The sequence below is a fragment of the Rattus rattus genome, chromosome 4 (assembly GCF_011064425.1).
Source record: "Rattus rattus isolate New Zealand chromosome 4, Rrattus_CSIRO_v1, whole genome shotgun sequence".
Lineage (NCBI taxonomy): Eukaryota > Metazoa > Chordata > Mammalia > Rodentia > Muridae > Rattus > Rattus rattus.
Window position 1 is genome coordinate 21,142,386 of NC_046157.1, and position 23,284 is coordinate 21,165,669.

General features: G+C 39.9%; 1 protein-coding gene across 1 annotated transcript; it reads right to left on the reverse strand.

Moving 5' to 3' along the window:
- Positions 1-12,959: 12,959 nt before the first annotated feature.
- On the reverse strand, positions 12,960-17,579 carry LOC116897867 (stefin-2-like). Its single transcript, XM_032899273.1, has 3 exons — positions 17,493-17,579; positions 14,401-14,502; positions 12,960-13,106 (listed from the first exon to the last, which is right to left on the reverse strand). The coding sequence occupies exons 1-3, from the start codon at positions 17,574-17,576 to the stop codon at positions 12,981-12,983; spliced, it is 312 nt and encodes a 103-aa protein (XP_032755164.1). The 5' UTR covers positions 17,577-17,579; the 3' UTR covers positions 12,960-12,980.
- Positions 17,580-23,284: the final 5,705 nt, after the last annotated feature.

The window sequence follows — 23,284 nt, forward strand, 5'->3', positions numbered from 1 at the left end:
CTGGAAAAATTTTTTACAAGCAAATGCTCCCAAGAAACAAGCTGGAGTAGCTATTCTAATAGTGAATAAAATCGACCTTTAACCAAAAGTTATCAAAAAAGATAAGGAAGGACACTTCATACTCATTAAACAAACAAACAAACAAAAAAATCCCCAAGATGAACTCTTAATTTTGAGCATCTCTGCTCCAAATGCAAAGGCATCCTCATTCATAAAAGAAATATTATTAAACCTCAAGCACCCATATCACCTCACACAATAATAGTGGGAGACCTCAACACCCTACTCTAATCAATGGACAGATGAACTAAATAGAGACACAGTGAAACTAACAGAAGACATGAACCAAATGGATTTAACAGATATCTATAGAATGTTTCATCCTAAAACAAAAGAATATGAATTCTTCTCAGCACCCCATAGTATGGTTTCCAAAATTGACCATATAATTGGGCACAAAACAAGTGTCAACTAATACAAGAAGTTTGAAATAATCCCATGCATCCTATGTGATCACATGGACTAAGGCTTGTCTTCAATAACAACAAAAACAGCAGAAAGCCTACACACTAATGGAAGCTGAACAATAGTCTACATAATAACTTGTTCACGGAAAAATAAAGACTTTTTAGAATTTGATGAAAAGGAAGGTACAACAAACCCAAACAATGAAAGCTGTGCTAAGAGGAAAACTCATCTGTCCTGTGTTGCAGGAGACAGGCTGTGGGGACACCTCCTACTAAAGTGTTGGGAGGCAGAGAAGCAGACAGTAAACTGTACTTTTAGGAGGCATTTTCTCAATCACAGCACTCACTCTCCCTCCAGAGAACACCATGGTTCAGACACTACTAAGCGTTGTTATTAAATCAGGAATTCAGTCTCTTCCTCCAAGATTCTGGTCTGTTGGGTCCTCACACAGTGTCAGGCCAGAGAGGGTTATTGTATCCCTAGAATGATCTGAAGGAGCCCAGAGAAAGTCTCAACTATGTGTCATTTACTTTGTATTCACTGATCAAATATAGATGTACCTATTAGAACTCTTCATTGCAAATTGTGACCATATTTTTGTTTGTTTTGTTTTTGTTTATTTATGTATTTATTTGTGTGTGTGTGTGTGTGTGTGTGTGTGTATGCTTTGATTTTTGAGGCAGGATTTATTTAGGTAGCCCCAACTAGCCTGGAACTTTCTATATGCCCCAAGGTGAAAAACATACTTGACTAACATTCTCCTGCCTCAACCTTCCACATTCTGGGATTAGAGGCTTGAGCAGCCAGCCCAGGGTCATCAGCATCTCTGAGGACGCTCAGTAGGATGAGGTTCCCAGACTTGTGACTCAGATAAACTGAGTCAACACATCCCTAACATTATCTCTTAATTTCTCCTCATAAGGACAGACCACTGATTGTACAGAAAACCCAGTGAGAAATATGAAAAATCCACAGTCATCAAGCATAAAGTTCAAGTTGTCTCTGGAAAAATTTACTTCATTAAGGTTGGTCATGACCTCCGTCAGACACTGTTGCAATTATTACCTGTTGCCCCAACTGTAGCTTCATTTCTACTACTGCTCTTTAATTAGGACTCCCAAAAGTACTGGACGTCAGGACTGTTACTTTGTTTTACCTTGTGAATACCAAAAGCTTTCTTCAGACCTATGTTAAGAAGTCAGTGTGACTACACACACACACACACACACACACACACACAGACACACACACAGAGAGAGAGAGCGAGAGAGAGAGAGAGAGAGAGAGAGAGAGAGAGAGAGAGAGAGAGAGAGAGAGAGAGATATCTACATGCATTTACATTCCCATAGTACCATATATAATTGTGTACTTTGGTTAGTAGCATTTGAAGATTAAGGTAGGAAGGGATAACAGAGCACAATGTCTACTGTAGAGCACAAAACTTTAATTGTTCCAGCTAGTCAAAAATTGCCCTGCCATCAGTAGCTGCCCTGTCACCTGGCCTGAGACAAATAGGTCAGCAACAGTTTACAGACTTCCCGAACAACAGTTTCTAATCAATATGCCCCAATAATGGTTCTAAAATATCCCTAGTGATGGACTCAACAGATTAAGATAGAGGTTACCTACACCCAGATTCTCCTAATGTGCTTTAAATCAGGCCTGAGAGCTCCCTTCAGGGTCTTTTTCTTGAGTTGTTGTATGAGTCCCCGACATACTAGACTTCTACAAAATAAAACACTCTTGGCAGCTACATACTATTTATGCCTGGGATATCATTCTTCAGTGAAACATAGACCCTTACAAGACATGTACCGCTTTGAGTAACCTACATTTTCATAATCATTATATTTGAAAATTATAGCTATATATATTTATTATTGCAGGGCTTTCACGGGATCACATGTTTTGTAAAGACATGTAGAAATCTATATAGCTTAAGACAGATGGCCTTTGGCTGGGCAGTCTCTCAGCCTAACCCAACTCTGCCATTGTGCCCTACATCCCAGCTCTGTCCTGTCTCCCTTCCATCTTCCTTTGGTGTCTATCTTGTCTCTCCTGCATCTGTCCACATCTTGGCCTGCCCAAACATTCTGCCCATTCTCCTGCTCCACCTCCAAGCTATCAGCCCTCTATAATGCAAAAAGACATACTCCTTACACTACCATTTGGCTTTGGGGACTTTGTGGCCTTCTTCAGAGCAGCTTGCTTTTCTTTCTGGAGCTGGTGAGGAGGTGACAAACATTTAAATATCCTGATAGCCTGACATTCATTCAATTAACAATTGAAAGCACAGGGACACACTTTCCTATAGCTGATAAATACAATATGTGTGGGTTTTCACAACAGTTTCCCCCCTGTAGATCAAGAAATGGCTTTGTCTATAGTAACAGTAGATTATATACAATAAGAACAACTATGAGATCTATCAGGGTAAGAGTTATTTTCCGTGTCTAATCCATTTGTATTTAGCATTTGTATTGTTAAGAGATAATATTTCAATATCTATCTGAAATATTTCATTCCTTTTACATATCTTAAATCATTTTCTTATCACCATGTAAGCTTTACAACCTCTAACCTTTACAACTTCTATTGACCAACATTAAAATACCTTCTTAGACCCTAAAACACTTCTTTAGGTCCCTTGAACTTTTTTGGCTTTTAATCTTTTTGAACTTTATTCCTCATTCATGAGTTTTTTTTTGAATCTTGTAACAAGGAAACCTGAAAAGCAATAGCTATCTAGTCTTCAATCCTGTTAGAGACCCAGGAAGGATAAAGCTTACCTGAGTAAATAGGATTTGCAGAGCAAGTTGCTTCCAAATCTGTAAAAGTGACAGAGACTTACTGGTTATGTGGACAGTAACCTAAGGCCCCTCTATGTCATCCATCTTCAGCCAGCAGGTCCAGAAGATCTGGCAGACTTTTTTTTTTTTTTTTGTAGTAGGAACTTGGATGGACTGTCCCATCTTGTGTCGGCAAAGAGGAGCAATCGACTTCCCAGTTTCTTGCTTATCCATAGTGAGGACTGTACTGTCAGCAGTCAAGGTTAGGGGCAGGTAATAGCCCATTGGCCAGCTTCACTGCATTTGAAGCAAATTCCATCTGGAGAATCTGCTGTACCTATCATCTTCCTGGGAGAAGATTGGGGGTACTGACTGAAGCTGACATATGTCTGCCTGTCAAAAAAAGCCCTTTTTAAATTAAAACTTCCTAAAAGACATTTTCTGCAGACTCTAAAGTATTTGAGAACCCTCTCTCTATCTAAAAGTATATGCAATTAGAAAAAATTGTGTGTTACTAGTTACTTGTTTTGGGTTAACTTTGAAAACATTTATAGGTGGCTAAATAAAGCTTACTCCTGCAGTCAACTGCATTAGTACCTAACATGGCTACTAGTTCTGAATGCATTAAATGATATGATTATATATAGGTGACTGACCACTAACTAGTATTTCTTAATTATTAGTAACAGTTTATAATAGTAGCTTTCATAGGACTAGGATTTTAAGTTACATTTTTAAATGAATTGTGTTCAAGTTATATGCACATATATCTTTTTTTTTCTTTTTTTCGGAGCTGGGGACCGAACCCAGGGCCTTGCGCTTCCTAGGCAAGCACTCTACCACTGAGCTAAATCCCCAACCCCACACATATATCTTTAAACAAGAGTTGAATCATATATTGTGATGTACCCTACATTATGGTGTACCAAACATACATTAAATTTCTATCATCATATAAAAACTCATACCGCGGGTGAAAAAAAAATAAAAACTCATACCAATGTAAAATGTTTGAGACTTGTTTATCTCTTAGTCTAAGAGGAGATAGATTAATTTACCCATCTTTTCCCAACTTTGGGGGGGGCTGAATCTACCTCACCATGAAGGTGAAATTGTATGGCCCCTACTGACTCTCTGTGAAGCCTCCTCCCCATGATGGTGATATGGTTCAGCTGGACAAGGGTAAAAGAGAGGAGCAAGAGACTTCTTTTATGAGCAGTCAGACCTTGACTGAGCTTGTCATTTTGGTTTTGAAGGCAGGGATTCTTCTCTTTGTGCTTTCAGGAACAACAGAGAAGTATGTGTTAGGACACAGGTAAAACAGTATTCTAGAAAAGAGAGCTAAGGAGCCTTCTCAAGTTTGGAGGACCACAAGAAAAAAGTAGACAAGCTGCATAGATTGACCCAGATAGAAGGATTTCGAAAGAGATGGCAAATTTAGTTACAGGATCAAGCTTTTACATAGACATTTTGTATATAGCTTAGAAAATAAAGTTACCTTGCTGAGCTAGCAGGTTTGTAATTGAATTTACACTTTTAGTCTCCATTGGTAGAGATATTAGATAATTTATGTGGCTATCAGACTATTTAACGTTGAATTGCCTTGTCACTTTGAAATAAATTACTTAGCTCAAGTTGTTAGTCCAGTTATGTGCTGTAACAAATTAATACATACTAGCAATTTTTGAAAATCATTAAGAGCTTGTAATTGGTGTCTTCTGGTCTGTACTTACTGTGGCTGGGTTTTCTAAAGACTTATCTTATATTCTAGATTGTTAATAGAATCCCCCTTACGTATTTTTCAGGAGCACTTTTAACTATCCAATAAGGAAAACTTACGTTTAATTGAACAAGCATTTTTTGTAAGACATCTGTATTAGAATAACCCATCAAGATATCATCCAAATAGTGATAAGTTATAGATTGAGGAAAGTGTTTCCAAATTAATGGTAATGGCTGCTGTGCAAAATATTGACACAAAGGGGGCCTGTTTAACATTCCTTGTGTCAAAACCTTCCACCTGTACCCTTTTAAAAAATATATTTATTGATTTTATTTGTATGAGTATACTGTAGCTATCTTCAGACACACAAGAAAGGCTCATCGGATCACATTTCATATGGTTATGAACCACCATGTGGTTATTGAGAATTAAATCCAGGGGGTTGGGGATTTAGCTCAGTGGTAGATCGCTTGCCTAGGAAGTGCAAGGCCCTGGGTTCGGTCCCCAGCTCAAAAAAAAAAAAAGAACCAAAAAAAAAAAAAAAAAGATATCCAACAGATATCTTGGGACACTGCGGTGCTGGACCTAGAGCGGGTAAAAGAGAATTAAATCCAGAACCCCTGGAAGAGCAGGCAGTTGTCTTAACCTCTGAGCCCTCTCTCCAGAGCACACCTGTCTGCCACATATGGCCTTAATCTTCCTATCTGATCGTCTGGTCTCATACATTCAATCCATTTTAGACTCTGTTTCACCTGTGACATTGTCCCAGAAGCTGTGTACATGCCTTTTGAAGTAGACAGCTTGGATTCCAAGAATCTTGTGAAATTATTGTTACATATGCTCTAGTATGCACTAGACATTCAATATCAATTCCATCTAATTGTAATTTCAATTTTGATCTCCAATGATTTATAGAAATTTGCCAAAATATGTGCTTCCTGTACTTTTAACATTTCTTGTTCTTTCCATCAGAGTGGTTACATGTAGAACAGCACCGTCTGTCAGGCACTAATTTTTCTAGTTGCTCTCTAGAGCAGGCTCTCCTTGGCTGACATGAAACAAATGGCTCATGTTGCTTTTTGGTGGGGCCTGAGCAAAGCCCCTTAGGCAGTATTTCCTGATTGTAAGGGATTGCCTTGTGTATCTCTGCATGATCTGAGCCCTGCGTCTGCACTTTCCACACCTTTTTCATATCCCAGGAGGCTTTCTTCCTGGATTACAATCAGAGAAAATATTATCCTAAGGAATTATTTGTTTACACCCCATTAAGAAATAACCTGGTCGGGCTGGAGAGATGGCTCAGTGGTTAAGAGCACTGACTGCTCTTCCAGAGGTCCTGAGTTCAAATCCCAGCAACCACATGGTGGCTCACAACCATCTGTAATGGGATCCGATGCCCTCTTCTGGTGTGTCTGAAGACAGCTACAGTGTACTCATATACATGAAATAAATAAATCTTAAAAAAAAAAAAAAAAAAAAAAAAAAAGAAATAACCTGGTCTTCCCTAGCCACAGAATCAGGCATTCTGGGCTCTCATGCTTTTAGCAATCGCCTGTCCTATCATAGCTGCATTGAACACATTAGATCCAATAAAGCATTCATACACAGATGCACTTCTGGTCTTTACAGGTCTAATAGTCTCTTTGCATTTAGCATTATTGTTCTTAAAAGCTAAAGGTTCAATTAATCCTGCTCCTGCACCTGGACCTGATACTGCTCAATTTACAGTTGGAGTTAATCTTTGTAAAAGAAAAATCACTCAAAGTTTGATCTGAGCCCTGGGTTATCTTGGTAAACGATTCAGATCATTTTCACTGTTATCCAACCTTGTTCTAAGCATTTAAACCTACTGTTAGACATTGATCTAAGGTGAGATCATCAATCAGAATCTGCATTGGAAACTCAGCACTTTCCCCTTCACCTAGGACTGATACTTAGGAATGTTAACCCTTCCAGTCCTATTATCTTGCTCCATACCCAAAGCCTCCCCTGTCCAGCAAATGAGCGACTGTAGTCGAGGGCCATTTTTTAAGATGGCTGTTATTAAATCTTTCCAATCTTTTGTAATTGCACAAGTTTGCATGGCTTAATCATTTAGTACCTGTTTCATACACAGTGAGTGCATGGTATAGGCAACAATTGCCTCTTTAAATTTCCTTAGGTCTAGCATTCCCATGGACTGCCATCCAAATTCATCATAACCTGTGGGTTACTCTTCTGGAGGTATTTGTTTTATGGTAGCTGGAAAAATGTAGCGTTTCCACTAGTCCTATGTAAGGATAGTTTTAAAAGTTGCCTAGTTTTTCTCTAGCCCTCCTAGCTCTCAAATGAGGAACACTAATTTGAGGGTGAAGGAAAGGAGATTGTCTCCTTCCTTCTTTGTTTTGATGTTTCTTACAGAGGACAGAGAAAACTGTGATCAGTAGCATTAGGATTATGATGATAATTAAAATGAAACTATACAGGGTACAAATGTCCTTTACTATAGTTTTTTTTCCATTTTCAACACAGCAAATATTTTCAATTTTTTTTAAAGATTTATTTATTTATTATATATAAGTACACCGTAGCTGTCTTCAGATACACCAGATCTCTTTACAGATGGTTGTGAGCCACCATGTGGTTGCTGGGAATTGAACTCATGACCTCTGGAAGAGCAGTCGGGTGCTCTTAACTGCTGAGCCATCTCTCCAGCCCATATTTTCAATTTTTAATCTCGCCAATTCTCACTTTTCTTCAGAGAATTTACCTCATTATATTCAAGTTTAAATTTTTTTCCTCTGATCGTCAATTCTCAGTTTCTTTCTTTTTGCATTATCTGTGTCCACTTACAAAACATTTCTTTTACTGTTTGGAAACACAATTTCATTTCAGTAAACAAGCTTCTCTAACCCGTCCTCGGATGCTGTCAACTCTGAGCATACATTACTGACTCTGAGGTCTGGGGTTCAGCTACAACTACAGCTGATGCCTTCCTTTCATGCTCCTGTGCCTGGATTCTCTCCTCTGATTCTTGTGTCTAGAATTCATTTTCTTAGTCTGGATCTCATGCCCATTGTTGTACCTGGTATAGCAGGGCTTTTGTGGGATCCTGCTCCAGGTTGAATAAAGACAGGCAGACATCCCCATAATTTAGAGCTGCTGACCTTTACCTGGAGCAGTCTCTCAGCTAGCCTCTACCTCAACCCAACTTCTCCACCATTGCATTGCTCCACATGGTTCTCATTGTACATTTCCCAGTCCCGTCTCCTTTCAGTCTTCTGCATCTGCCAGTATCTCTGCCTGAACAGAATTTCTGCCTCTTGTACTGCCTCACCTAAGATGGCAGCCCTTTATTCTCCAAAAGCCACACTCCTCATTCAAACTGTTGGCTATGAAGGCTACATGACATTCCCCACGGCAATTTAACTTTCATTATAAACAAGTGACTAGGGGAAAAACATTTACATATCATAGTAGGCTGAAATGAACAGATTTAACAATTGAAAACACAGGGACGCACTCTTTCTTCTGCTTTTAGTTTGGGTCTTTTTCTTTGTGTTTATTTTTACTCATTTTTAAATAATAAATATTTTACTTATTTGCATCCCAAATGCTGCTCCTACTTCTTGGTTCCCCTTTGCAGAGTTCTTCCTACCATCTCCCCTTCCCTTCATCTCTGAGAAGGTTCCCCATTTGGTTATCTCCCCATCATGAGGCATCAAGTCTCTACAGGATGAGGCCCATTCTCTCCTACTGCGGCCAGTCAAGACAATCTATTGCTACATATGAGCCTGGGGCTTTGGACTAGTCCTTGTATGCACTTTGGTTGAGCCTCAGACTCTGGGACCTCCCAGCGTCTAGGTTAGTTGACACTGTTGGTCTCCCTGTTGGGTTGACATCCCCTTCAGTTGCCTCAATCCTTCCCCAATTCTTCCATAGGGGTCTGTGACCTCCGTCCCATGTTTGCCTCTTTGTATCTATACCTGTCTCAGTCAGCTGCTGGGTAAAGCCATGCTAGGCTCCTGTCACTGAATACAACATAGTATGAGTAATAGTGTAAGAGATGGCCCATAGGATAGATTTCAAGTTGGGCAGTCACTTGTTGGCCATTCCTTCTGTGTCTGCCCCATTTTTGTTCTTGTATATCTTTTAGACAGGAATAATTTTGGGTCAAAAATTCTGTAGGTGCATTGATGTCCCCATCCCTACTCTGGGGGTCCTGCCTGGCCAGGTGGTCTCTTCAGGTTTCGTATACCCACTGTTTGGCATTTTGGCTGAGGTCATCTGTACTGAGTCCAGGAAGCCTTCCTGCCTCATCCCAGGTCTCTGGGACTTCCTAGAAATTCCCCAACCTCCACCCCCACCCTTACTTCCTACCCTAACTGCCACCCGCCAAATCCAGTAGGCTGTATATTTGTATCCATTTTCCTGGCACTCTGTGCCTTGTTCCTGTCTCTTCCTGTACATGATCTTACCCTACCTATTCTTTTCCCCTCTGCTCTCCCACCAAGATCCTTTCCTTTTTGTTCCTCTCATGACTAATTTTTTTTTCACCTTCCAAGTAGGAGTGAAACACCTCACTTTGGCCTTCTTTTAGATAAACAAACCTTTAACCAAACTAACAAGAGGGCACAGAGCCAGTATCCAAGTTAACAAAATGAGAAATGAAAAGAGAGACATAACAACAGAAACCGAGAAAATTAAAAAAAATAATCAGATCCTACTACTAAAAGTTTATAATCAACAAAACTGGAAAATCAAGATGAAATAAATGATTTTCTAGACAGATACCAGATACCAAAGTTAAATCAGGATCAGATAAACCATCTAAACAGTCCCATAACCCCTAAGGAAATAGAAGCAGTCATTAGAAGTCTCCCAACCAAAGAAAGCCTAAGGCCAGATAGTTTTAGTCCATAATTCTTTTGGATCTTCAAAGAAGACTGAATACTAATACTTCTCAAACTATTTCACAAAATAGAAACAGAAGGAACACTACCCAATTCTTTCTATGAAACCACAGTTACCTAAGCGACAAAGAGAGCCAAAAAAAAAAAAAAAAAAACCAAAACAGAATTCAGACCAATTTTTCCATATGAATATAGATGCAAAAATACTCAATAAAATTCTTGAAACCGGGGTTGGAGAGATGGCTCAGAGGTTAAGAGCACTGTCTGCTCTTCCAGAGGTCCTGAGTTCAATTCCCAGCAACCACATGGTGGCTCACAACCATCTATAATCAGGTCTGGTGCCGTCTTCTGGCCTGCAGGTGTACATGCAGGCAGAAAGCTGTATGATGTATACATAATAAATAAATGTTTAAAAAAAAATTCTTGAAACCGAATCCAAGAACACACCACAACAATCAATCACATACTCAAGTAGGCTTCATCCCAGGAATGCAGAGATGGTTCAATATATGGAAATCCATCAATGTAATCCACTATACAAACTATACAAACAAACTCAAAAGAAAAAAAAACAATGATCATCTCATTAGATGCTGAAATAACTTTTGACATAATACAACAGCCCTTCATGTTAAAAGTATTGAAGAGATCAGGAATTCAAGTTCCATACATAAATGTAATAAAAGCAATATACAGCAAACCAATGGTCAATATCAAACTAAAAGGAAACCAACTCAAAGCAATCCCATTAAAGTCAGGGAGAAGACAAGGCTACCCACTCCTTTCCTACCTATTCAATAGAGTGCTTGACTTTGGAATCATTACAATTAGACAAAAAAAAAAAAAAAAAAAAAGAGATCAAAGGGACAAAGGGATACAAATTTGGAAGGTGGAAGTCAAGATATTACTATTTGCAGATGATATGATAGTATATGTAAAAGACCCTAAAAATTCTACCAAAGTACCTGGATATAAAATTAATTCAAACAAATCAGTAGCCTTCCTCTACTCAAAGTATACATGGGCTAATAAATTAAGGAAACAGCACTCTTCAAAATAGTCACAAATAATATAAAATATCTTGGTGTGATTCTAAACAAGCAAGCGAAAAATCTATATGACAAGAACTTCAAGTTGCTGAAGAAAGAAATTGAAGAAGCCCCCAGAAGTTGGAAAGACCTCTCATGTTCATGAATTGGCAGGATTAATATAGGATAAATAGCCATCTTGCTGAAAGCAATCTACAGATTCAATGAAATCCCCATCAAAATTCCAACTCAATTCTTCACAGAGTTTGAAAAAGAAATCCTCAAATTCATGTGGAAGAACAAAAATCCAGAATATCAAAAACGATTCTCAACAGTAAAAGAACTTCTGGGCGAATCACCATCCCTCACCTCATGCTGTACTAGAGAGCAACAGTGATAAAAAGCTGCATGGTATTGGTGCAGAGACAGGTAGGTAGATCAATGTAATAGAATTGAAGACCCAGACAGGAACCTATGCACCTATGGTCACTTGATCTTTGACAAAGGAGCTAAAACCATCCAGTGTAAAAAAATCATTTTCATATATAACATAAACAAGGACACTTGCTCTACTATGTCCATAGCAGTTTTATTCATAATAGCCAGAAGCTGGAAAGAACCCAGATGTCCCTCAACAGAGGAATGGGGTACAGAAATTTTGGTACATTTACACAATGTAGTACTACTCAGCTATTAAAAGTGGATGGAACTAGAGTGAGATAAACCAGACACAAAAGTACACAAATGGTATGTACTCATTAATATGTGGATATTAGCTCCAAACCTCTCAATGCCCATGATACAACCCACAGATCAAATGAAGTTTAGAAGAAAGGAAGATCAGGGTATGAGTGCTTCAGTACTGCATTGAGATGGGACAGGATGATCGTGGGAGATATAGGGACAGGAGGACAAGGAGGGAGAGAGTAGGGGAAGGAAATAAGGGAGGCAGTATCAGGTACCAGAGTGGATAGAAGATACAGATGGTTAGGAAACTGTATAAAAATATGTAGTAAAGTGGGGATGAGGAAATGGGGATGGCCACTGGAGGGTCCCAGACACCAGGGAAAGGAAAAGCTCCTAGGACTCAACAGGGATGATTTTAGTTGAGAAGGGGAGATAGAATCTGTAGAGATCCCCTCCATTGAACAGGCATGGCCCCTGGTTGAGTAATGGGACCACACACCCGTCTCAATGTTTTTTAACCCAGAAATGTTCTTGTCCAACGGAAGAATGGACAAAAAATGGAACAGAGACAGAAGGAATGGCCATCTGGGGACGCTACCTGAGGTTCCATCCTGTTTGCAGACACCAAACCCAATACTTGCCATTACCAAGAGGCACTTGCTGACATGAAACTGGTACGGCTGCCCCTTGGGAGGTTAGCCAGAAACTGATCAATGCAGGTATGGATGCTTGGAGCCAACCATCAGACTGAGCTCAGGGTCTCTGCTGGGGGAGCTGGCAGAAGGACTGGAGGAGCTGAGAGGATTGCAATCCCATAGGAGGAACAATGATCCCAGCCACCAGACCACCAACCAAGGAGTGTACAGGGAGGGATCTGTGGCTCTAGATATATAGGTAGCAGAGGGTTGCCTTGTCTGACATTAATGGGAAGGGAGGACCTTGGTCCTGTGGAGGTTTGATGCCCCAGAGTGGGGGAATGCTAGATGGGTTGGGCTGGAGAGGCTGGGTGGGTGGGAGAACATTCCCATAGAGGCAAGGGTGGGGGGGAGGAAATCTGTGAGATGAGGGGCTTAAAGATGGGGAACTGGGAAGTGGGATATCATTTGAGATGTAAAGGAATGGAATAAGTAACAAAGAATAAAAATAAAAATTAATTTTCTAGGAAGTAAGGTGAACACAATACTGAGTAATGAGGGAAGAAAACAGTTATTTGAAGAATGCATCTTTATTTTTTTATTTTTTTTTTCTGGAGCTGAGGACTGAACCCAGGGCCTTGTACTTGCTAGGCAAGTGCTCTACCACTGAGCTAAATCCCCAATCCCCAGAATGTATCTTTATTGATGACTGCATTTCTTTACAATGAGAGGGATGAGATCATATTGGGATTTGCTGTTTAGAAGCTGGTCAGCTCATCATTCTCGGTTTTGTTAGTCTGGTATCTATGAAGTTCCAAATCATTTTCTCTGGATATACCACTGAAGACTCTTAGGTGGACGTAACAACCACACCCTACATCCACCTGAAAGACATAAAAGAAGAAAGAAATGGAAGAAGGGAGGAAGAAAAAAGAAGGAAGGAAAGAAAAAAGAAAAAAAAACAATGGAAGATAGGAAGGAAGATTATTTATGTGGGTCTCAATTGTATGACAGATCTACTCTCTTGTCAAGACTTGATGTGCCAACCTCTCCTGAAACAACACTTCTGGCCCAAGGCAGCACCCGTGAACTGAACTCTCATCAACCCTTATGTTAGGAGAAAGAGCAGCTAACAATATGGCAGGAAACATATTTCCCAGATGTATTTTTAATACCTTTTAGAAAAAGATTTTATTGAATTTAAATGTTTTCTTTGCCTGTAATTAAGTGCATCTTGTGCATGCAATGCCTGAAGTCACCAGAAGTGGGTGCTAAATCCCCACCAACTGGAGTTTGACATAGTTGTGAGCTGCTAAGTGGGTGCTGAGACCCAAACCTAGGTCCTCTGCTAGAACAGTCACTGCTCCTACCCACTAATCCCTTTCTCCATCTGGATTTAATTTATTCTGCTTTTAATCAAATTCTTGGCACAGATTACATTCCAGAGTTACATTTTATTTTCATGATGCATGGAAAGTTGCAGAAGGCAGTCTTTGTTTTTGGTGATTCTGTTTTCTGACTTCTAAGTTGGGAAAAAACCTGACATACAGTGTGATAAGGGAAAAGACTCTCAGACTGGCTTTGGCACATATGGACTGCATGGTCTCCATATCTCTGCTGTTACAACCTACTTGGAGAATGCACACCAGGCTGTCTCTTTGTAATGTAAAATTAAAGAAGCTTAGGTTCCTTCAGGGTAACATGCCCAATGGTTTTGAGGCATGAACCTGGGACTGAGACCATCTCGATAAGAACTGCTAATTTTCTTATTTTTGAAACAGTAAATGTTTTGTGTTCTACAGTAGATATTGAGTTCTGATATCCCTCCTGACTTAATCTTCTAATGCTACTAACTAAAGTTTCCTATTACATATGTCATTCTGATGAGTACCATGCAAGTACAGACCTGTGCATGCGTGTGTGTGTGTGTGTGTGTGTGTGTGTATGCATGTGTGTGTGTGTCTGTGTGTGTGTGTGTGATCACACTGACTTCTTAACATAGGTCTGAAGAAATCTTTCTGTATTCCCAAGGTAAAACAAGGTAACTCTCCTGTATCTAATGGATTTGGGGGTATCCACTCACAAGTGTCTTAATTAATGACCACTGGTAGAGATGAAGCTACAGTTGGGGCAACAGGTAACAACTGCAACAGTGCCTGAGAGAGGTTTGTGACCAACCTTAATGAAGTAATTGTTTCCAGCGACAACTTGAACTTTATACTGGACGGCTTCGAATTTTTCATATTTCTCATTGGTTTTCCTTTCAAGCTGGGGTCTGACCTAATGAGGAGAAAGTAAGAGATGATGTTAGGGCTGTGTTGACTCAGTTTATCCGACTCATAAACCTGGGAACCTCATCCTGCTGAGAGTCCTCAGAGATGCTGATGACCCAGGGCTGGTAGCTCAAGCCTCTAATCCTAAAACTAGGAAGACTGAGGCAGGAGAATGCCATTTAAGAATGTTATTCAGCTTGGGGCATGTAGAAAGTTCCAGGCTCGTTGGGGTTACCTGTTTAATCCTGCCTCAAAAATCAGAACACACACACACACACACACACACACACACACACACACACACACACACAACACACACACACACACACCAAAGCAAAAAACAATGATTTACAATGAAGTGCTCTAATAAATAAGTCTATATTTGATCAGTTTCCAAAGTAAACAACACTTAGTGCAGATTTTCTCTGTGATCCTTCAGATCATTAAAGGAATACAATAACCCTCCCTGGCCTGACAACAATAGACCATAATCTAGGAGGAATAGACGGAATTTCCTGACTTAACAAGGGTTTTTCTGTAGTTTGTCCTGTGGTGTTCTTTGAAGGTGAATTTTGCTGTGATTGAGAAAATGCTTCCTAAGAAATAGACAGTTTACTGCCTGCTTCTTTGCCTGCCAACACTTTAGTGGGTGTTGTCCCCTCAGGCTGTCTCCTGCAAGACAGGACAGATGCGTGACATCTGAGAGCTGAGCCACCACCCTGTACCTGCTCATCTGACAGAAAAGGGGTTGGCAGCACTGCCTAATCTCCTTTTTGGTCTTAAACCTGTGATCATGGGACAGTGCTTAAATAATTTTATTTTGTAATATTCCCTAGATATCTTGATTTCTTCTACACTGTTAATTTGGAGGAGTAGAGCTGGTTCCTTTCAGTGTTGTATTTAGGCTCTACACTTTGTATCCCAGTGCTTGAAACTCAAGGGAGACTGAGGAAATGTCCCTCTCTAATAGTTGATGGCTATGGTATTTAAGCCTGAGACCCTGGCTTCCACAGAGTAGGCAAGTTTGCTATATTCCCCCCCCGCCCCTGATCCCTGCAAAGCTCTCCAGGGGACTGAAGCTGTGCAGTGGGAAAGGACAGGTTAGTTTCTTATCTTAAGTCTTGGTTCCATCATCTAAACGTAGGTTGGATTGCAACCTTGCATGCTTGAGGGCTTTGAAGATCAACTGAGAGGTGGGACAGAAGCCAAGGCCTTTAAAACAGCAAATCTCCTTAGAGGGTGCGGTGTCCCTGTTAATACTTGTGTCTCATTCTGCTTCTCTGGAGCTGCAAGAAAACATTTCTAAATTCATTCTATTATTGAAGATATGGTTCATAGATGGTGTCATTAGCAAGATAAAAACCTTCCAGTAGCTTCCTAATTTAAAATTTGTATGGTCAAAGGATGTTTTATGTATGTACTCAAAGAACAAATGAGAATAATATGTTCCAAAAGTATCCTAGTCAGCAGGGTGACGCACTTGTACTCCTTGTTACTTGGGAGGCTAGGAGCAAAAGGCTCATCTGAACCTGAGAGATTTTGACCACTTGAAGAAATAGCAAGACCTGTGTTTCTAAAAGAACAGTTATTCTAGATAATCAAATGATCACCTATTAAGGATCATGAAAATATGCAGTAATTTCTTTATGTCAAATAACTATTTTTCTGTCTGTCCCTGTACAGTCCTGGATCCTGGAATATGTCTGTGGAATTTTTATTTCAGTCACTATAAACATCAAGTATGCTTCGTCTCTGCTTGTTTGTTTTTGAAAAACGTTTTATGCCCAGTATTTCAGTTAGTCCCTTTAGCTTTTTCTTCTTACAGTGGAATGCAGGATTTTTCCTTGTCATCCTATGTAAGGCTCTAGATCCCCCAAGCCTTCTAGGATGCCTGGTATCTGATCCTATAGGAAAAGTGAAGTCATGGATAGGATTACCCACACTTCCAGAGACTGTGGAGAAATGGAGACACCCAGGCCCATCTAGCCCTCTTCAGTCAGATCTGCATTTTATTAGAGCCACAGGTGACTGGTGTGCACATTTAAGGTTGAGAAGATCAACTTGATGTGAGGATTTTAATGAAGGTATAAAGATTTAATATTTCTCAAAAAATAATATGCTTCAAGTTATTTATTGAAATAAACATATGCATGAGGACTATTTAGCCTTAAATACTTAGTCACTGAATTTTAGGCCTGTGACTCCTTCTAGAATATTTAGTGCCCTAAGCATGAAGGCTCCCATCTGTTCTACTCACATAAAATCTGATGGTGCATAGTGTGGTGGCACATGGCTGTAATCCCAGCACTTGGGAAGTTGAAGTAACAGGAATGCCTTGAGTTTGAGGCTAGCCTGAGTTACCTACACACTACACTATCTAGCAAAACTACATGTGAGACATATATACAAACAAATAAACCGACAGACAGTAAACCAATCTGGTTGTGATCTCTAGGTTGATTTGGTGTCATAAAAGAAAACAGCATGATGTAAGAAAATCAGGTGACAGATTACAAACCTACCTTCAAAATCTCCGTGCATTTCTCTTTTGTAAAACACGTAGCATGACATTTTTATTATTTAGATGATTGTTAAACAAGATGTGTTAACCTGCTAAAAACACTGAGTTCTATTTTTGACTCTGATGGTCAGGAATTCTTAATAAACTTAGTTTCCATCACACATGAGGTTCAAGTAGTGGGACTGGAAAATTCCATCAGTGTAGTCACTGGGATGAGACATGTAACGTCTGGAGACCATGCAGCAAGACTTTAGCAGTGGGAGAATAAGAGGGCATGGTAAAGAGTGCAGCTTCGCAGAGATAAAAATTACTTTGAAAGGCTTAATGTTCCTCTTTTGGCTCTATCAGGTCTGAACAAATCCCATATATTTCTGGTTTCTGTGATTTCCCACACTCTTACCACAGTGTCAAAATATGAATCAAATTATGAAAGTTTGATTTGGGATCAAGGTTTTTCTTAAAATACATGAACTTACCTTGTCAGCAATCTCCTGGATGTCTGCTGTAGCGGGTCTGGCCTCTGACAGGCCTCCCTTTACTCTTGGGGCGCCTTTGTCCATGGCTGGGCAGGGTGCTGAGAAGGAATGATCCTGCAAGCACTGAGAGTCAGGGTTTTAAATGTATCTGTAAACTCCTCCTCTAATGTATCATCTCCACAGTATCTGAGGGGCCTGGGAAATGAGTCTGTCCTTAGGCAAGTCTGATTGCATCCCTGAGGGGAACTACAGAGTGGAGTTGGGCGGAAATGAGTTGAGGGAATTGAGCAAGCATTTGGGCCCCAGACTCAGGTGTGGTGAGCATGGTTCCTCCCTGCATTCCGTGTGCCAAAAATGATAGCATATTGTGTCATACGAGGAAGGCTAAGTAGAACCAGGGTTTCTAAATATGGTCAACCTTGAAAACTTCTTTTAAGAGAATATTTAATTATGTCAAGGCTGGCAACTTAGGATCCACCCTACTTTTTTAAAGATAATAGATCTGTCTTTGGTGGATTGTTACTTGTAGTTTCAAAACCGTTTATCCCCAAACATGAAGTATAAAATGGAAAACACCTTCATTTCTTCTAATGCTGTTGATTTTCTTGGGTTTGTTGTTGTTGTTATGTTTACAGAGTTGGGGTTTCTCTGTTTAACACCCCTTGCTGTCCTGGAACTAACTCTGTAGCCCAGGCTGGCCTGAGACTCCCAGACAGCTGCCTCTGTGTACCTCCCAGGAGCTGGGATTAAAGACAAGAGCCACCATGTCCTGTGTTATCTTTTGTTACTTGTTTTTCTTTAAAAGAAGGGCTGCACTAGCCTAGTCTGGCCTGGAACTCACTCTGTAGCACAGGCTGTCCTAGAACTGTCTATGAACCTTGAACTTCTCAGTTTTCTACCTTCACCTTAGAGCCCTGGGATTACAGGCATGGCCTTGAATGCCTGATTCTTCTGCCTCTGCTTCCCAAGTGATGGGATTACAATCAGAAGGTAACTTATCAGGTTATATCTCAACCATGTAAAAGGTGGGGATTCTCTTTAGAATTGCTGGGTGAGGGATGATGTCATTACGCAGGTGAAGGCAGGTGAAGGCAGGTACAAGATAGAATGAGGCCTGTCATTGGACGAGAAGGAAGGATGGGTGGGAGAAAAGTTTGAGGGAAGAGGAGGAGACTGGAATGGGAAGGCAGGAGGAAGCCACCGAGAGAACATGGAGGCTGATGTTAAGATTCCACTCTGAACCTTTACAAGTTGTTATGAATGTTCTTAAGGGATGGATGTATATAGGGCTTTGTATGTTTACGTGGGCAATTATATCTTATCAATTGGATCAGAGATTATTGTGTTGTGTGTTCTTTCTTGTGGCAAACTAATTTTAAGAGAGAGTGTGGCGTCTGGGACACTAAGCCACCATGGAATTGAGATGTATATTTCTGGCATGGTGGCAGCCTGCCTTGGGAATCTGGTAGAGAGATTGTTACAAGGCTCAGAGAGAGGCCATTGGCAGCGAGATATGGGATAGAGCAAAGCGGGTGAGAGGCTTTGCTGACTGAGATTAAGATATCTACCAGATCTTGGGGCACTGCGGTGCTGGACCTAGTGCGGGGTTAAAGACACCATTTTTTATAATTTTACAGAAAGATTTGGGTGTCAAGAGGGTTAGGGTTAAGGGAGAACAGGGAATAGGGCACTGGGTCCAGTTCTGAGTGACAGAGACATTGATGTCTGTCATTTATAGTGTTCTTCTGTACTTTAAACTATCTAGAAATCAAGATAAATGTGAAGTACACACACCTATAAACAACTAAATTCCTTCTTTTCATGGGGCCAACAATCTGTCTTTAAAAACAACAACAACAACAACAATGGAAAAAAAACCCTGTTAAATCACCTTCCTTTTTTAAAATTTGATATTTTTTATTTATGTTTCAAATGTTATTCCCTTTCCTGGTTTCTCCTCCATAAGCCCCCATCCCATTCCTCTCCCCTTCTACCATAAGGGCATTCCCCCTCCTCAACCACCTACCCTTCTGGCCTCCCCAACCTGACATTCCCCTAAACTGGGGGCTCCAGCCTTGGCAGCACCAAGGGCTTCCCCTCTCACTGGTGCCCAACAAGGCCATCCTGTGCTACATATGCAGCTGGAGCCATGGGTCTGTCCGTGTGTGCTTTTTGGGTAGTGGTTTAGTCCCTGGGAGCTCTGGTTGGTTGGTATTGTTGTTCTTATGTGGTTGCAAGCCCCTTCAGCTTCTTCAATTCTTTCTCTAACTCCTCCAATAGGGACCCTGTTCTCAAATCAATGGTTTGCTGCTAGCATTTGCCTCTGTATTTGTCAAGCTCTGGCTGAGCCTCTCAGGAGACAGCTATATCAGGCTCCTGTCAGCATGCACTTCTTGTCTTCATCAATATTGTGTAGGTTTGGTTGCATATATTTATCTCTCTATCTATATATATCTTTATCTCTATCTATCTATCTATCTATCTATCTATCTATCTATCTATCTATCTATCTATCTATCATCTATCTATCTATCTATAATTTGGGATGGATCTCTAGGTGGGGCAGGCTCTGAATGTCCATTCTTTCAATCTCTGCTCCAAACTTTGTCTCCATAACTGCTGCTATGAATATTTTTCTTTTCCCTTTTAAAAAGGACTGAAGCATCAGCACTTTGGTCATCCTTATTCTTGAGCTTCTTGGATTGTATCTTGGGTAATTCGAGGTTTTGGGCTAATATCCACTTATCAGTGAGTGCATACCATGTGTGTTTTTTTGTGATTGGGTTACCTCACTCAGGATGATATTTTCTAGTTCCATCCATGCCTATGAATTTCATGAAGCCATTGTTTTTGATAGCTGAGTAATATTCCATTGTGTAACACATTGTGTACCACATTTTCTGTATCCATTTCTTTGTTGAAGGACATCTGGGTTCTTTCCAGATTCTGGTTATTATAAATAAGACTGCTATGAACATAGTGGAGCATGTGTCTTTGTTGTATTTTGGAGCATATTTTGGGTATATGCCCAGGAGAGGTATAGCTGGGTCCTCAGGTAGTGGAATGTCCAATTTTCTGAGGAACCTCCAGACTGATTGCCAGAGTGGTTGTAACAGCTTCCAATCCCACCAAAAATGGAGGAGTGTTCCTCTTTCTCCACATCCTCTCTAGCATCTGTTGTCACCTGAGTTTTTGATCTTAGTCATTCTGACTAGTGTAGGTAGAATCTCAGGGTTGTTTTGATTTGCATTTCCTGATGACTAAGGATGTTGACCATTTCTTTAGCTACTTCTCCATTATTCAATATTCCTCAGCTGAGAATGTTTTGTTTAGCTCTGTACCCCATTTTTAATAGAGTTATTTGTCTCTCTGGAGTCTAACATCTTGTGTTCTTTGTATATATTAAATATTAGCCCTCTATCAGATGGAGGATTGGTAAAGATCTTTTCCCAATCTGTTGGTTGCTGTTATGTCCTAATGACAGTGTCCTTTGCCTTACAGAAGCTTTCCAGTTTGATGATGTCCCATTTGTCAACTCTTGATCTTAGAGCATAAGCCATTGGTGTTTTGCTTAGGAAATTTTTCCCAGTGCCCATGTGTTTGATGCTCTTCCCCAGTTTTTCTTTTTTTAGTTTGAGTGTATCTGGTTTGATGTGGAGGTCCTCGATCCACTTGGATTTAAGCTTTTTACAGGGTGATAAGATTGGATCGATCTGCATTCTTCTACATGCTGACCTCCAGTTGAATCAGCACCATTTGTTGAAAATGTTATCTTTTTCCCACTGGATGGTTTTAGCTCCTTTGTCGAAGGTCAAGTGACCATAGGTGTATGGGCTCATTTCTGGGTCTTCAATTCTATTCCACTGATCTTTTATTGTTGAGAATAGTTTTTGATATCCTGGGTTTTTTGTTATTCTAAATGAATTTGCAAATTCCTTTTCCCAACTCTATGAAGAATTGAGTTGGAATTTTTTTTTTTTTTTTTGGTTCTTTTTTTCGGAGCTGGGGATCGAACCCAGGGCCTTGCGCTTCCTAGGCAAGCGCTCTACCACTGAGCTAAATCCCCAAACCCTTGAGTTGGAATTTTGATGGGGATTGCATTGGATCTGTAGATTGCTTTTGGCAAAATGGCCATTTTTACTACATTAATCCTGCCAATCCATGAGCATGGGAGGTCTTTACATCTTCTGAGATCTTCCTCAATTTCCTTCTTAAGAGACTTGAAATTTGTGTCATACAAATTTTTTACTTGCTTGGTTAGAGTCACACTGAAGAATTTTATGTTATTTGTGATATTATAAAAGGTCTCATTTTCCTAACTACTTTCTCAGCCTGTTTATTCTTTGAGTAGAGGAAGGACTGGTTTGTTTGAGTTAATTTTATACCCAGCCACTTTGTTGAAGTTGTTTATCAGCTGTAGGAGTCTCTGGTAGAACTTTTGGGGTCACTTATGTATACTATCATGTCATCTGCAAATAGTGATATTTTGACTTCTTCATTTCCAATTTGTATCTCTTTTATCTCCTATTCTTGTCTGATTCCTCTGACTAGGGGTTCTAGTACTATATGGAATACGTAGGGAAAGAGTGTGCAGTCTTGTCTAGTTCCTGATTTTAGTGGGATTGTTTCTCTCCATTTAGTTTAATGTTAGTGACTGGTTTGCTGTATATGGCTTTTACTATGTTTAGGTATGGGCCTTGATTTCCTGATCTTTCCAGGACTTTTATCATGAAGGGGTGTTGAATTTTGTCAATGCTTTCTCAGCATCTAATACGATGGTCATGAGTTTTTTCCTTTGAGTTTGTTTACATCACTGATTACATTGATGGATTTCTGCATATTGAACCATTCCTGCATCCCTGAGATGAAGCCTACTTGATCATGATGGATGATCATTTTGATATGTTCTTGGATTCATTTTGTCAGAATTTTATTGAGTATTTTTGCATTGATAAGGGAAATTGGTCTGAAGTTCTCTCTTTTCGTCTTTGTGTGGTTTAGGTATAAGTGTAATTGTGGCTTCATAGAAGGAATTGAGTAGTGCTCCTTCTATTTCTATTTTGTGGAATATTTTGGACAGTATTGGTATGAGGTCTTCTATAAAGGTCTGGCCGGAACCCATTGTGTCATATGTGTCTCCATATTTGAAATTAAATTTGTACTTTACAAGTCATGTTTTGAGTCATGTTATGTAAAAAGGTGCCCTCTGCCCTCCCCCCATCCTTCCCTTGCCCATGAAAGTCAATTGCAGAGTTTTTTTCATCACGAATAAATAATTTCTGGTGCTCAGTAGTGTAAATAGCGGTGTATACTTTCAACAAGGCTGTCTTCTTGCACAGCCAAAATCCAACAATGAAGACCAGGAAATGAACTATGATATTGCAGAATAATATCATGTCCCCAGGTACCACTCAAACTCCTTGTGTTGTTGCAATAATGACCTTTATTATAGAGGTTCTGTCCAGAGTCATGTATTCCATTTAATAGTGTCTTTTTTTAAATTCTTATTTCATTTATGTGTGTGTGTGTGTGTGTGTGTGTGTGTGTGTGTGTGTGCACCACAGTCCACTTGTGGTCAGAAGACAACTTGAAGAAATCTATGTTGTTTCTACTACATGGGTTCAAGGCTAAAACTGACATATTTAGGCTTGGTGGCAAATGCCCTCATCCACTGACACATTGAATACTTTTATTGATCAACTTATATGCCAGAAATACCACTCAGTTCAGATATTTCAAGGGAGGGACTTTCAGTATATTCATAAATGTGTGCAAACCTAACTATATCATTT